This window comes from Mustela putorius, unplaced genomic scaffold, assembly GCF_011764305.1.
Source record: "Mustela putorius furo isolate JIRA1106 unplaced genomic scaffold, ASM1176430v1.1 tig00003845_pilon_pilon_pilon, whole genome shotgun sequence".
Lineage (NCBI taxonomy): Eukaryota > Metazoa > Chordata > Mammalia > Carnivora > Mustelidae > Mustela > Mustela putorius.
This window is the reverse complement of record NW_025421998.1, coordinates 62,648,808-62,662,964: the sequence shown is the minus strand read 5'-3', so window position 1 is coordinate 62,662,964 and position 14,157 is coordinate 62,648,808. Positions and strand designations below refer to the sequence as shown.

At 37.7% G+C, this 14,157-nt stretch overlaps 1 protein-coding gene across 7 annotated transcripts in view; it reads right to left on the bottom strand.

Annotated features, from left to right (window-relative positions):
• Positions 1 to 14,157, bottom strand: part of AVL9 (AVL9 cell migration associated) — a 62,087-nt gene that overhangs the window by 30,552 nt on the left and 17,378 nt on the right. For all 7 annotated transcript variants that reach the window (XR_006601375.1, XR_200208.2, XR_200209.3 and 4 more), the window contains exons 2-4: positions 7,098 to 7,218; positions 5,420 to 5,505; positions 2,583 to 2,654 (exon numbers count right to left, since the gene is read on the bottom strand). Coding sequence is in view for 4 of the 7 variants with exons in the window: in XM_045062858.1 (XP_044918793.1) it covers positions 2,583 to 2,654; positions 5,420 to 5,505; positions 7,098 to 7,218 (279 nt within the window). In the remaining 3 variants the exon portion in view is untranslated. The remainder of the gene's footprint in view (positions 1 to 2,582; positions 2,655 to 5,419; positions 5,506 to 7,097; positions 7,219 to 14,157) is intronic.

Genomic DNA, 14,157 nt, shown 5'->3' with positions numbered 1-14,157 from the left:
ATTAATCAAAACAATACCGGAAGAGCTCCCCTGACCAATATCCCTGTTAATATATTATTACCATCTAAATTACTTAATATATGGGCACGTGGGTGGCTCAGTGTGTTAAGCCTCTGCCTTCGGCTCAGGGCATGATCTCAGAGTCCTGGGATCAAGCCAAGCCCCCATCGGGCTCTCTGCTTGGCAGGGAGCCTGCTTCCCCCCCTCTCTCTGCCTGCCTTTCTGCCTGTCTACTTGTTATATCTGTCAAATAAATAAATAAAATCTTTAAAAAAAATAAAGTATCTAAGTATAGTCACATTTTATATATTTTAAATATATATCTTATATATATTTTCATGTTTTTATATATAAAGACTATAATCACTATGAACCACCAAAAGCTTTTGCGTGAGCTAGCTCCCCCATCCCTTATGCTGTTTAAAGACAACTAAAATCAGATTTTCACCCCAATTTTATCACATAATAAGTTTATAAGAGATATATTTTCTCTCATCTATTTGTAAAATAAGAGGAATAAATACTTAGATCTCACTACTTTTATATGAGGATTCAAATGACAATTACATCTAAAAAGTATCTGGTATAGGATTAATACCTGACCTACAGGGACCTGATGAATGGTATTTATTGTTATTATAATTCTTCCTTGAAGAAAGATTACTCAAGATGTCTTTCAGCATGTCACACTTGCTTTACTATCTGGTACTCCTATACCTTGATCATCTGGCCCAGTATAAAAAAAGTATTCACTGATGTCTACTTTTTAGGCTATCCTTCTGGAAACTATCTAGGTGCAATCTACCAATGTTCTGATAGTGGGATCTTTAACAACCTTTTTTTTTTTTTAAGTAGTCTATTCTTGTCCTCTATTTAAAATTATGATCTTGGAAGCAATATCTGATCCTCAAAATCTTATTAAGTCCCACAGTATAAACTATCATTATTTAGGTTTTTTTTAAGCTTAGTAGTAAAAGCCCAAACAAATCCTATTTTGCAAAATTCAACATATAGGGGCGCCTGGGTGGCTCAGTGGGTTAAGCCGCTGCCTTCGGCTCAGGTCATGATCTCAGGGTCCTGGGATCGAGTCCCACATCGGGCTCTCTGCTCAGCAGTGAGCCTGCTTCCTCCTCTCTCTCTCTGCCTGCCTCTCTGCCTACTTGTGATCTCTCTCTGTCAAATAAATAAATAAAATCTTTAAAAAAAAAAAAAAAAGAAAAGAAAATTCAACATATATTAAGCAAACTACATTTAAACTGTCTGTGGATAAAAGAAATTGGACAAGACGGGGGCACCTAGGTGGCTCAGTCTGTTAAGCAACTGCCTTCAGCTCGGGTCACGATCTCAGGGTCCTGGCATTGAGCCCTGTCTTGGGTTCCCTGCTCAGTGGGTTGTCTGTTTCTCCCTCCCCTTTTCCTTCTGCACCCCCTCCCCAAGCTGACTCTCAAATGGATAAATCTTTAAAAGAAAGAAAAGAAAGAAACTGGGAAATACAGAAGAAATAATTAAACAAAACCTACATACATTTGGTGACTAAGCAAATGAAATAGTCTCCATTTTTATTTCGGTTAAATGCAGAAACGTCTGTATTCAGTAATCATATAGTTATAAGATAATTAATATGATTGAGATCTAGATTTTCTCCCCACAAAGGAGATTTGGGAGATTATATTTACATGTAGAATTAGCCATTTGATGTTATTTGTGAAGGTGTTATTATCCCATTAGTTTAAAAAAAAAAAAAGGAACACTATGAATGATTTAACGAAGAGCTATGAAAAATAACAGATGTTACATATTTTCTTCAAAAAATAAAAGTTAAAATATACACTTGCATCTGATCAACCTGTACACAGATGAAATAATTTTAAAGTACATGATTGTACAATTCATTATGTCATTTCTGTTCCTCAAAAATTTTAAGTTTTTTAAAGATTTTATTTACTTTTTAGAGAGTCCAGGGCATGCCCACAGGAGCACGGGGAGGGACAGAGGGAGAGAGAATCCCAGGCTGACTTCCTGCTGAGTGCAGAGCCCTACCCTGAGCTCAACTTCAAGTAAATCTGAAATCATGACCTGAGCTGAAATAAGAGTCAGACGCTTAACCCATTGAGCCACCCTAGGTGCCCCCCAAATTTTAAGTTTTTAAAGAGCAGGTTAAGGTTACAATTTTTCATAGCAAGAGTCATGTACTTTTAAATCATCAATAAAATCTGAGCACTTATGATATTTTGAGTTTTAGTAATACATTATTTACCTGAAGTCTTAAGAACAAAATAAAAACGGATAAATGAAATATTATCAGCTACCTCACTTTGGTCAAATGTCAACCTCTTTTCCGAATACCTAGGTAGGAGATTTCCTTTGTCTTATCTAGTTGTGGATAGAGGGGCAAATGAGAATAACACTGCTGAAAGGCAAAGAGAAAGAGGAGATGCACGACAATAAATAAGAGCCCCTAATGAATTTTAATCTATTACTGTTTCCATAAATCTCTCCTTATTCTAATAGTGCCTTATTCTCAAGTAAAAATCTGCCATGAATTTTTAACAAACACATTAACAAGTTACTTGGTCTCTTACCAACTTGCTTAGAACACAGACACTTTTCTGAACGGTCTCTCTGGTGATATCTGCTTGCCGTACTTTCAATGCCTATGTGAACAGTCATTATTAGAAATATTCCATAGAGATATTCTAAAATCATCATCTTTCAATGTAAAAATAGCAGGAAGATAGAAAAAATTTCTTACCTTTAGTTAAAATCCAAATATATTGAGAATCTCAGAAAATATTTATTGACTGAGTCAGCCAGGAAACTGTGCTAGAATCTGGCAGGCACTAGGAATGTAACCACGAGAGATAATCCCTACTCTCAAGGAACTTACTGTATGATGGAGAATACTTTCTATGTAAGTTGCCACACCCATAATGCAAATCAAATGTCCTTGATTCTGGTTTGAAAATGGGCACCCTTTCAGAGACTACTGTTCCTGTGAGAAGAGGTCAGTTTAAGATATGACAAAAACTCCCAAGATGGAAGAACTGGCAACAGTTTTGTTAAGGTGGTTGTTCTTTTTTTCGTGTGTGTTAGCAAATGCTACCATGCAGAACACTAAACTTTATTCACTTTATTTATATATTTAACATTTCTAAAGTATTTACTTCCTGCTTTGACCAAAATTGAAAAACACAGCAGCACTGACAGACTCCTCTTTAGGAGAAAAGGGTTATACGTACAGCTACGGAGAATTACGGTTCCTCCTTAACACACAAAGAAAAATATTAATAAAAAAGTGCTTCATTGATCAAAAATAGCTAAGAGCTGCAAGCATTTATTCACACTGTACATCAGACCCAAGAAACCTGTATCATAACCTCTTGGCACCTGTCACTAGGAACTGCACAATCTTTAATTAGACTGACTTCTCCCCACCTGCACAACCAGACCATACAGAGTGTGGAGAAGATAAGGTGGTTATTCTATGCTGCCTGGACTTCATCCTGGCAAACAGGTACTGCAGCCCAGCCCTGAGCCTTGAGGATTCTGAGGATGACCACATGAGATGTCTATAGTTCTCTGCTAGTAAGGAACAAGCCTTCATTTGATCAACCTCAGATAATTCTGTGAGGGAAGTAAGAACTATTCTTCCCCTCTGTAGTGTACTACTGCCTGTCACCTCCCTGGACCTGTCCTAAGGACAAAGGAACCTCAGTGTCTTCAACTGGCTGATGACTGACGACTCTATTAAACTAAGTCAAGGACAGAGAGCTTTCCCTCAATCTGTTTTCTACCTCTCTGCCTTGATTGGAGTCATCTATCAGGTCTCACTTTCACTCAAAGGGCATCAGTCTTTCTCCTACACTCTAGGTCCTTCTGGTACCTGTCTTATCCCTCTGGTTATCGGATGAGGATAGAAAAATTTGGAGAAAATGGCAACCTCCACATACTGCGAGTGGGTCAGACCCAGGGGGTGAGGAAGACAGGCAGTATGAAATGCCATTTAAAGGCTATGCAGAACATGATAACTGTTGTTAATGTTGATAGCTTTGGAGAATTTTACTAGTGCTTACACAACCTATAGGAGATGACGGTGAAAGGAACAGATATCCAAGAACAGGAGGTGGGGGGGGAGGGATTCAGTTCATCTCAGAGAAACAGTAAGGGTAACAGTATATGAAGCAATCAAACATACAAAGCTATCAGACTAACTCTTACTCTCAGGTTTATCTTTATCTTTAAATCCAGTTACTCATTCCATAAATATTTTACTAGGTGTGTCTGATGTTCCAGGCCCTGTGCATGAAGGGCGATTTTACAGTTGTTAACTACTTTAAGGTGGAATTTACACCTGCCATTTATTTTGAAATGACTTAGGGAAAAATACAGACACATTCTCCAAGTGTGTGTGCTAGAATGCTGACATTTGTTGAATCTAGATGGTAGGCATACAGGTGTTCATCATACAATTCTTTTTTTTATTTGCATGATTGAAGTGGTCATTATAAAAAGCTAACATAAATTTTAAAAGATGAAGTTAATTATTCACCTGAGGAAGCTTTTAAAATTCATAATTGCCTAAGCTCTACTCCCAGATACTCTAATTTAGTCACAGCAGAAGGAAAGGTCAGGTGTGTATTTTAAAAGTCTCCAGGTAATTCCAGTTAAAAAAAAAATCACTGTTTTAGAGCAGCGGTTTGCAATCTTGGCCACATAATGCAATTACCCGAGGAGCTTTTTTAAAACTCCTGATAACCAGAACATTAAATCAAAGTTTCTGGAGCTGGGACCCACTCAGCTCTAGTAGTTGAAGCTCTCCAGGTGACTCCAATGTACAGTGACGTTGAGAAACACTCACTACTTTAGAGTATTAATGATGTCATGATAGGCAAGAGATTTTTACTCAGAGTACCTTCACCACAAAGAACTAGTGCTGCTCAGGAGCAAATCAGCATGAAAGGGGAAGCTACCCATCTTGGCTTAATTTATTAATTAGAGTTATTACAGTTTTCAGGAATTGGCTGGCAGGTAATTTAAGAATCAACAAAACCTTAGTTGTAGATAATTAAGACAAAATGCACATATTTCAAAGCTCCTAAAGCACCTTCCACTAATTCTAAACAGCTGCTTAAAGAACATATATTATCACTTCACTTTTCTAAAATTATATACCAAACACTAGAAAAAGAAAATTCAAGAACACTATAAAAGTTTAAATACAGTATTTTGAAGACAAATGGATAATTTAGATATTGCTATATAAAAACAATGGGCAAAATATTTTATGGTAATTATAGTTAGCCATGTCAACTTACAGAAACAGTAATGTGAATAAACTGGGAAAACAACTTCAAACTGTTTATAAAAATCTAAAATAATATCAGTGTTTTGTTGTTGTTGTTCATTGTAACGATCATACCTTGGCTTCAATTTGTCGATAGCAGGAGATACCATATACTGTGGCTCCATTTCCATTTCTGGGTGGCAAGTGAAAAAAGACAGTATCTAAGAGATACACAGAAAAATGTGAATACCAAAGTGAATTATCCTTATTAATAAATAATGTAAACTGAAATATTATACAGTTAATTATAACCAAAATGATGATGTAACAAGGAACCCATGTCATACCTACTTCTAGCATCACTGGTTTCTTAGAATCCATCTTATTGCTTTTACTATGTACAATCAATCATGCACATTCTCAAAAAGCCCACAGGGCTGAATTATATAACAGGTTAAAACTGAAACTACAATTATTTATCTCAGAAAATACTTTATCAAACTGTAAGAGATTCTTAATCATAGGAAACAAACTGAGGGTTGCTGGAGGGAAGGGGGTGGTGGGGACTGAAGTAACTGGGTGATGGACATTAAGGAGCACATGGGATCTAAGGAACACTGGGTATAAGACTGATGAATCACTGACCTCTACCTCTGAAACTAATAATACATTATGTTAACTGAATTTAAATTTAAAAATTTTAACCAAAGAATATACTTTATTTCAGATTGAAAGAGGTAGAGAATCATACAAACAAAAGGTAACACATGAATCTTGGATTGATCCAAGAAATTCTTAGAATAACTGGAGAAATTTGAACACAGATTAGATAATTAAGATAATTACTGAATTACTGTTAAATCTCTTAGCTGTCATAATGGTACTGGAAATTATCCTGAGGAATGAGCTTATTATTCTTAAGAGTGCATGCTGAAGTATTTAGAGGTAAACTGTCATAATGTCTGCAACATGGTGTTAGACTTTCAAATAGGACAGGCAAAACTGTACACACACACAATCTGTGAGGTATCCACTATACTATTCCTTCAATTTTTCTGTAGGTTGGGGCACCTGGGTGGCTCAGTGGGTTCAGCCTCTGCCTTGGTTCAGATCATGACCTCAGGGTCCTGGGATCGAGCCCCGAATCGGGGGGTCTCAGCTCAGCGGGGAGCCTGCTTCCCCTCTCTCTCTGCCTGCCTCTCTGCCTACTTGTGATCTCTGTTTGTCAAATAAATAAATCTTTTTAAAAAAATAAAAAAAGATTTTATTTTTAAGTAATCCCTACACCGAAATGGGGCTTGAACTTACCCAAAATCCAGAGTTGCATGCTCTACCAATTAAGCCAGCCAGCCACCCCCTGCATGTAAACTTTTAAGCAGAGCACTATAACAGCAGTGGTTCTAGGGGTGGAGAGGTAATCCCAGGTGGGCACTGGAGTACTAATCAGTATGTCTGCAGCTAGAGCCCTAGTCAATTGGTAGCTAGTACAGCTAAGCCCTTTAGTTTCCCTCTGAAAGGAGTCTGAGGATAAATGCAGGAAGTGCTACCAGTAGCACATGTCCTAATCTGGCCACTTACTTTGCTCTCCTGGCAAAAGAATAGCTAACGCTCATTAACATTACCAACATAAATCCAGGACTCCTCTGGAAATCTTCTAGTGCATGACTAGTCATCTCCAAACAAGCATTTAAATATTTTATGAGTAGTTATAAGAAGCCAAAGGCCTTTCATTTACCAAAATACTTAGACTCTAAGATGTCTTGGTAAATTAGGAAAAAAAAGGCACCTACTAATTGCTCCATTGTTTACATACCTTCCTGGTAGTTGTGTGCGCCATCTGGTAAGGCAAGGAAGGGCAAATACTTCCATTCTTCAGGTAAAGTGGGGCTGTCATGACCATCTCCTGGAATCAGGGGCGGGTAAGAGAATTCAACCTAAAATAGTAAGGAATATTAGCCAAAAGCTTTTATCATAATCAAGGGAGCATTTTATCCTGATAGGCAAAAATACTTTAAGACTGTTTAATTTGAGAGAGAGGGAGAAAACTCTCAAGCAGACTTCCCGCTGTGTGGAGTGCAACACATGTGATCATGACCTGAGTCAGTACTTCAAGCCCACACCCACTGGGCCACTCAGGTGCCCTGGCAACAACAATTTTTTAAGATTTATTTACTTTAGGGATGCCTGGGTGATTCAGTTGGTTAAGCGTCCGCCTTTGGCTAAGCTCAAGATCCTAGGGTCCTGGGATTGAGGCCCACAGAACAGGCTCCTCGCTCAACAGGGAGCCTGCTTCTCCTTTTGCCTACCCTGCCTGTAGTCACTCTCTCTGGTCTCTCTAGCAAATAAATAAATAAAATCATTAAAAAAAAATTACTTTAGAGAAAGCAAGAGAGTGCGCATGGGGAGGAGGGCAGAGGGAGAGAGAGAAAATCCCAAGTGGACTCCACATTTAGCTCAGAGCCAACACAGGGCTGGATCTCATGACCCTAAGATTACGATATGAACCAAAATCAAGAGTCCAATGCTCAACTAACTGAGCTATCCAGACGTCCCCTGGCAAAAATACTTTCAGACTGTGAATGACAGATGTAAGGATAAGCTACACTTACTGATGCCATTTGGCATTTTCACCAAACCTATTATACATAAGAAGAAGAAAAAAGGAGTAAAAGGAGGAAAGATTTTTAAGTCTTTTCCCCTGATTTAAAGGTGTTCAGATTTTAATATGCATAGGGGGATAGCAGATAAAGTTGTAGTGACAAGATTGGAGATTTATATTTGTGAATTACATCAAATAGCGATGAAGCCCTGAGAAAAACCAACATCCTACTGAATTGAATAGAAGAGGTCCAACAAGGACGAATGAGAAGTTTGAGCCAAGATCTAGGATTGCTTCTCATCAATTGGCTCCCTTGCTCATAATACTTGTAGCTCTGAGCTAAATATATATATATTTAAAGATTTTATTTATTTGGCAGAGAACACAAGTAGGCAGAGAGGCAGGCAGAAAGAGAGAGAGGAAGGGAAGCAGACTCCCTGCTGAGCAGAGAGCCCAATGCGGGGCTCCATCCCAGGACCCTGGGATCATGACCTGAGCCGAAGGCAGAGGCTTTAACCCACTGAGCCACCCAGGCGCCTCTCTGAGCTATATTTTTGATGATGAGTTGGCAGGAGAATTGCAGGAGAATGGGTGGGCATTAATCAACGTTTCAGATAATTTTTTGAGAATTTATCAATGAAAAGTTCAATGAAATCCTTCCAACACTATGTCATTTAGAAATAACAGTTTTAGTACACTCTCAGTTTCCAATTACCTGAGTTTATCAGCATTTTCCCTGTGTTTCTATTTTTGTTATTTCAACGAGACTTTTGGAGAGGAAAGAAGAATTTAATGCACGGGATTTGGATTATTATATTGACTTAGAAGTTCTAGGTGATTTACATTTAGTTTTCTTTCAAAATGTATTTATACAGGGGCACCTGGGTGGCTCAGTGGGTTAAGCCTCTGCCTTCAGTTCAGGTCAAGATCCCAGGGTCCTGGGGCTCTCTGCTCTGTGGGGAGCCTGCTTCCTCCTCTCCCTCTGCCTGCCTCTCTGCCTACTTGTGATCTCTGTCTGTCAAATAAAGAAAATCTTTAAAAATATATATATATTTATATAGGAATTTATAATGCAATAATAATAATATACAGTTGCTCCTTGAATAGTTTTCAACCACACAGGTCCACATATAGGCAAATTTCAATATAGTACAGTACTGTATTTTCACTTCTGTATGATTTTAACATTTTCTTTAGCCTACTTTATTATAATAATACAGTATAGAACACAAATAATATCCAAAATATGTATTAATCAACTGTCCATGTTGTCAGTGAGGCTTCCAGTCAACAGGCTATTAGTAAAATTTTGGAGGAGTCAAAAGTTATACATGGCATCTCTAACTTCCACATCGTTCAAGGGTCAATTGTATACACTAACGTTGAACGTGATATTAAGAATCACTTTTAGATCCTACCTTTAATGTGGAAAGATATGATGGTTTATCTTCCCACACTTTAGTGGAATGAATCAAGCTATCACTTGAGTCACATGAGAATTATAAAAGGGCTTTCAAAATGACTTTTAAATAGGTACCCTAGTTCCATATTTACAATCCTTAAAGATACTCAAAATCCTTAATCCAAAATCCTTAAAAAGATACTTCTGTCACTAAGAAGATTCCCTCCCACCCCTGACACTACCACTCTAGCCATCTAGTCATCTTCTTGCCCCCACTTTCAGAAGAAATCACCGTTTTCAGTTTGAAAGGACTTTTTAAAGGTCTGGGTTATGGACAGACTAACTTTTCTCTCAGGGATCCGTCATTTAAGATTAACTGGTTGAAAGCTGAGTATAATCTCAAATTACATTTCATGTTTCTCTGCATCTTTTCTATGTAACACAGAGGTTTCACATACTGTGTGGAAGAAGGTGCAATGTGACAAAGAAGTAACAGAGACATATTTGAAGTTGATACTATGAAGCGGGTAGTTACAGAGTTAAAAAAAAAAAAATCCCAATTCAGAATTACTTCAATACCAAAAAGCCAAAACAAAACCTAGAAATAAGGATATAAATCATTATATTTTATGTAATCAACAACAAATCCCAATTTACACTAATTATTAAGAAGTCCGGGTAATTATTACAACATGTTTCCTTTTGGGAAGCCACTAACCTTAATGTATAGCTATTTATTTATTTATTTATTTATTTATTTATTTATTTTTAATTTTTTTTTTAAAAGATTTTATTTATTTATTTGTCAGAGAGAGAGAGAAGCGAGAGTGAGCACAAGCAGACAGAGTTGCAGGCAGAGGCAGAGGGAGAAGCAGGCTCCCGGCTGAGCAAGGAGCCCGATGTGGGACTCGATCCCAGGGCGCTGGGATCATGACCTGAGCCGAAGGCAGCCGCTTAACCAGCTGAGCCACCCAGGCGTCCCGTGTATAGCTATTTATTTAAAAAATGTTTAGTATAGTGTAAATATGCTTTTAAGTAAATACAAACATTCTGGACCCAATTTCTCACAATTCCATCATGAAGTACATTGCTCTTTATGTCCGAATGTTTAATATGAAATTCCAAAAGAAAGTAGAACAATGCTCAAACCTCATTTTTTTTTTTAAGATTTTATTTATTTATTTGACAGAGAGAGATCACAAGTAGGCATAGAGGCAGGCAGAGAGAGAGAGAGGAGGAAGCAGGCTCCCTGCTGAGCAGAGAGCCCGATGCGGGACTCGATCCCAGGACCCTGAGATCATGACCTGAGCCGAAGGCAGCGGCTTAACCCACTGAGCCACCCAGGTGCCCTCAAACCTCATTTTTAATGATGGAAATGCAATTTGGAGTAATAAAATTTTTACTCATATTTTGAAAAACATGAAAAAGATTATTATTTCGTGTTTACAAGAGTATGGGCAAATAAATAGGCTTGGCTATGGGAATGTGAATTGGTGGAACAGTTTAGAAGGCAATTTGGCAATACTATCAAATCAGTAACACATACACCCTTTGATTCAGCAATTTCAGTTTTAGGAATTTATCTCACAGATACATGGATATATTCATACAGATATGTACAAAAATGTTCCTAGCAGGACCTACCATCACATTAAAATTGGAAACCTAAATATTCGTAAGTGATTACACAAATTTTATATTTCTTCTATAGCTATTAAAAAGAATGTTAGATTCATACATACTTGATAAAGCAAGCTAGGTATGGTATGTAGTGTGGTAGGTAAAATAAAAGCCCTCCAGAAACGTCCATGTCTTATCCCTGTATTTTCTGTACTGTATTTTCTGTATGTTACCTTACAAAGCAAAAGGGACTTTGCAGACACAATTAAAGATCTTAAGATTTGGGTTATTGAGGTGGGCCACTGATTTCCCAAGGGTCTTTTTAAGAGAGAGGTGCCAAAGATATCTGAAGATGCTAAGCTTCAAGATGTTTTGAAGACTGAGGAGGGATCCATGAGCCAAGGATTGAACTTCGACTCTAAAAGGTAGGGAAAAATCAAGAAAATCGATTTTCCCTAAGTGGCCTGAAGAAACACAGCCCTGCTTGATTTTAGCCCAGAGAAACCCATTTCTGATTTCTAACCTCCTGAATTCTATATTTGTGTTATTTTAAGTTGCTAAGTTTGTGGTAATTTATTACAGAGCAATAGAAAACTAATACATACTGTTGTTTAAAAAGCAAGCATAGGGGCACCTGGGTGGCTCAGTGGGTTAACCCTCTGCCTTCGGCTCGGGTCGTGATCCCAGGATCCTGGGATTGAGCCCCACATCGGGCTCTCTGCTCTGCAGGGAGCCTGCTTCTTCTCTCTCTGCCTGCCTCTCTGCTTACTTGTGGTCTCTGTCAGATAAATAAAGAAAAAATCTTAAAAAAAAAAATAAAAAAAATAAAAAGCAAGCATAGTATCAGTAAATATAGTATAATCCTACATATAGGATGATTCCATTTATTTAAAAAACTGTACTACTGTATCTTTCTAAATCAGTTTTTTAAAAACTTGCTTCAAAAGATACAAGCTTAACTGCTAAAAGTTTACCTCTGGAGGGTGAATAGGGCTGGGGATTGGAGATAAAGCAATATTCCTGATTTTTTTTAGTGTCCATCTTCTTTTTTAGAAAAATTTCAAACTTACAGAGAAGTTGAAAGAATATAAACAACCTTATAAACTTCATCTATATTCACAAACTGCTAAATTTTTGGCCACATGTGCTTTACCTGTGTTACATGTGCATACACATAATTTTTCTGCATCACTTGGCAATAAACTGAGTTTATAATTTACTTTTAAGTAAACTAGCATTTATTTTTAAATGGATATGCATTGCTTTTAGAGTTAAAAAAAAAAAAAAGAAAGAAAGAAAAGAAAACCACAAACGGCTTCTAGCTTTTGAAGAAATTTTATTTCCATCCTAGACTCTTGGGACACAAAGATACATATACAGAGATACAGAAATCTGTCTTCTTTTCTGAAGATTTAGTTAAGTTACCAACTTGTTTAAGCCGGAGTTTAATATCTGATGCTTTGCTATGTCCAATATATTCTTCCAACTCCTCATTCTACTGAATGAAGATGTTTGGTATGGCTCTAGCTGGAACTTAAAATGAAATCAACTCATAAAATTGTTAAGTGTTGATACTCCAAGAATTCTCCAATGATTCCATGGCTAAAATTAGGTTGACTTTAGGCTGACTTGGGCCCAGAGTACTTATAAAATTGTTTCTTTGAGGTGTTAAAAGGAAACCCCCAAGCCCAAGCCACTTAGGCCAAGTCCCCAAACTGGGCTTAGCACCTAACCTAATCATAAATTTCAACCTCCCTGAAAAATGCAGTCTTAACTAGTGAGTCTGGAACTTTCTGATCATCACTCTTTCAGGCAATCTGTCATATAGGCCCTCTCTATCCTGTAAAGGAAGATGAGGAATTCACCTAACAGAACACCCTGCCTTTCTCCCAAGGGATAGTGACCTGCCCTGGAATAATTCTTCCTTCTTTTGCGAATAACTTCCTTGCCCTACCCGCCTTCTATAAAGTCCTTCCATTTTGTACAACTCTGGAGTTCTCCACTGCTTACTATATAGGATGCTACCCCATTCAACAAATCGCTTAATAAAGCTAATTAGATCTTCACATTTACTCTGTTGAATTTTTGTTCCTTGACAGGGAGAATGTATTCAAAATTTCAATTTTAGTATATGTGCTGCCAAAGCTAGCACTATATTCAAAATTTCAAACAGCTAACTTTTGGGACACAACTTTTTCATAAATTGTATACTGCCTGTACTGCGTTGTCAGCTCTCTCGAATTCTTTTCTTCAGCTGTGTTATTTGCTACCAACAAATTCTTGCATTCACAAACTGCTGAAGATGCTCATCAAGTTCAAAACAATTCACACAAACTCTGTTCTCTGTCTACACATACACAAAACTTTCATGGCAATTTAGTATCGTTTCATGATTTAATCAATCCTCTACTGCAGAACACTTTTTTCAGGATTTTTTTTTTCTTACATCTTTATAAACTGTTTAGTACTATTCAAGTAAGGCATAATAAAAAAATATATACTTGGTCCTGTCCTTGGTTCTGGGCCTACAACTCCTAAAACCCTGGAATTTCATAGGTGAAGGGAGCACCTTTTGTTGTTGTTGTTGGTTTTTAAAAATATGTTATTTATTGATTTGACACTGAGAGAGAACACAAGTAAGCAGAGAGAGAGGGGGAAGCAGGCTCCCCTCTGAGCAGAGAGCCCGATGTGGGGCTCGATCCCAGGATCCTGAGATCATGACCTGAGCTGAAGGCAGAGGCTTAACCCACTGAGCCACCCAGGTGCCCCAGCATCTTTTGTTATTTACAAGACAATTTCAACTGTATCTGCGTTTATCTAACAAGGGGACTTGGTGGTGGTGGATCTACTAAAAAGCCTTAGGATGGGGCCTCGTCACCAGAAAGGCAGACTTCCAGGAAGGACAGAGGGGCTAGAGATTAAATATAGTCCAGTAACTAATGACTAAATCAATCATGCCTATGTAATGAAACTTCAATAAAATCCTCTAAACAATGGGTTTCGGGGAGATTCTGGCCTAGTGAAGACAATGAGGTGCCAGGACGGTAGCATTTCGAGTGAGGTCATGGAAGCTCTGTACCCCAAACACCACACCTGGTCCTATGTATCTCTTTCATTTGGTTACTCCAGAGTTGTGTCTTTTATAATAAACCAGTAAAGGTAAGTGGGTTTCCTTAGTTCTAGTTGTTCCAGCAAATACAGAACCTGAGATGGGGGTATGGATTTGTAACCCTTGAATTTGTAACTAAACTG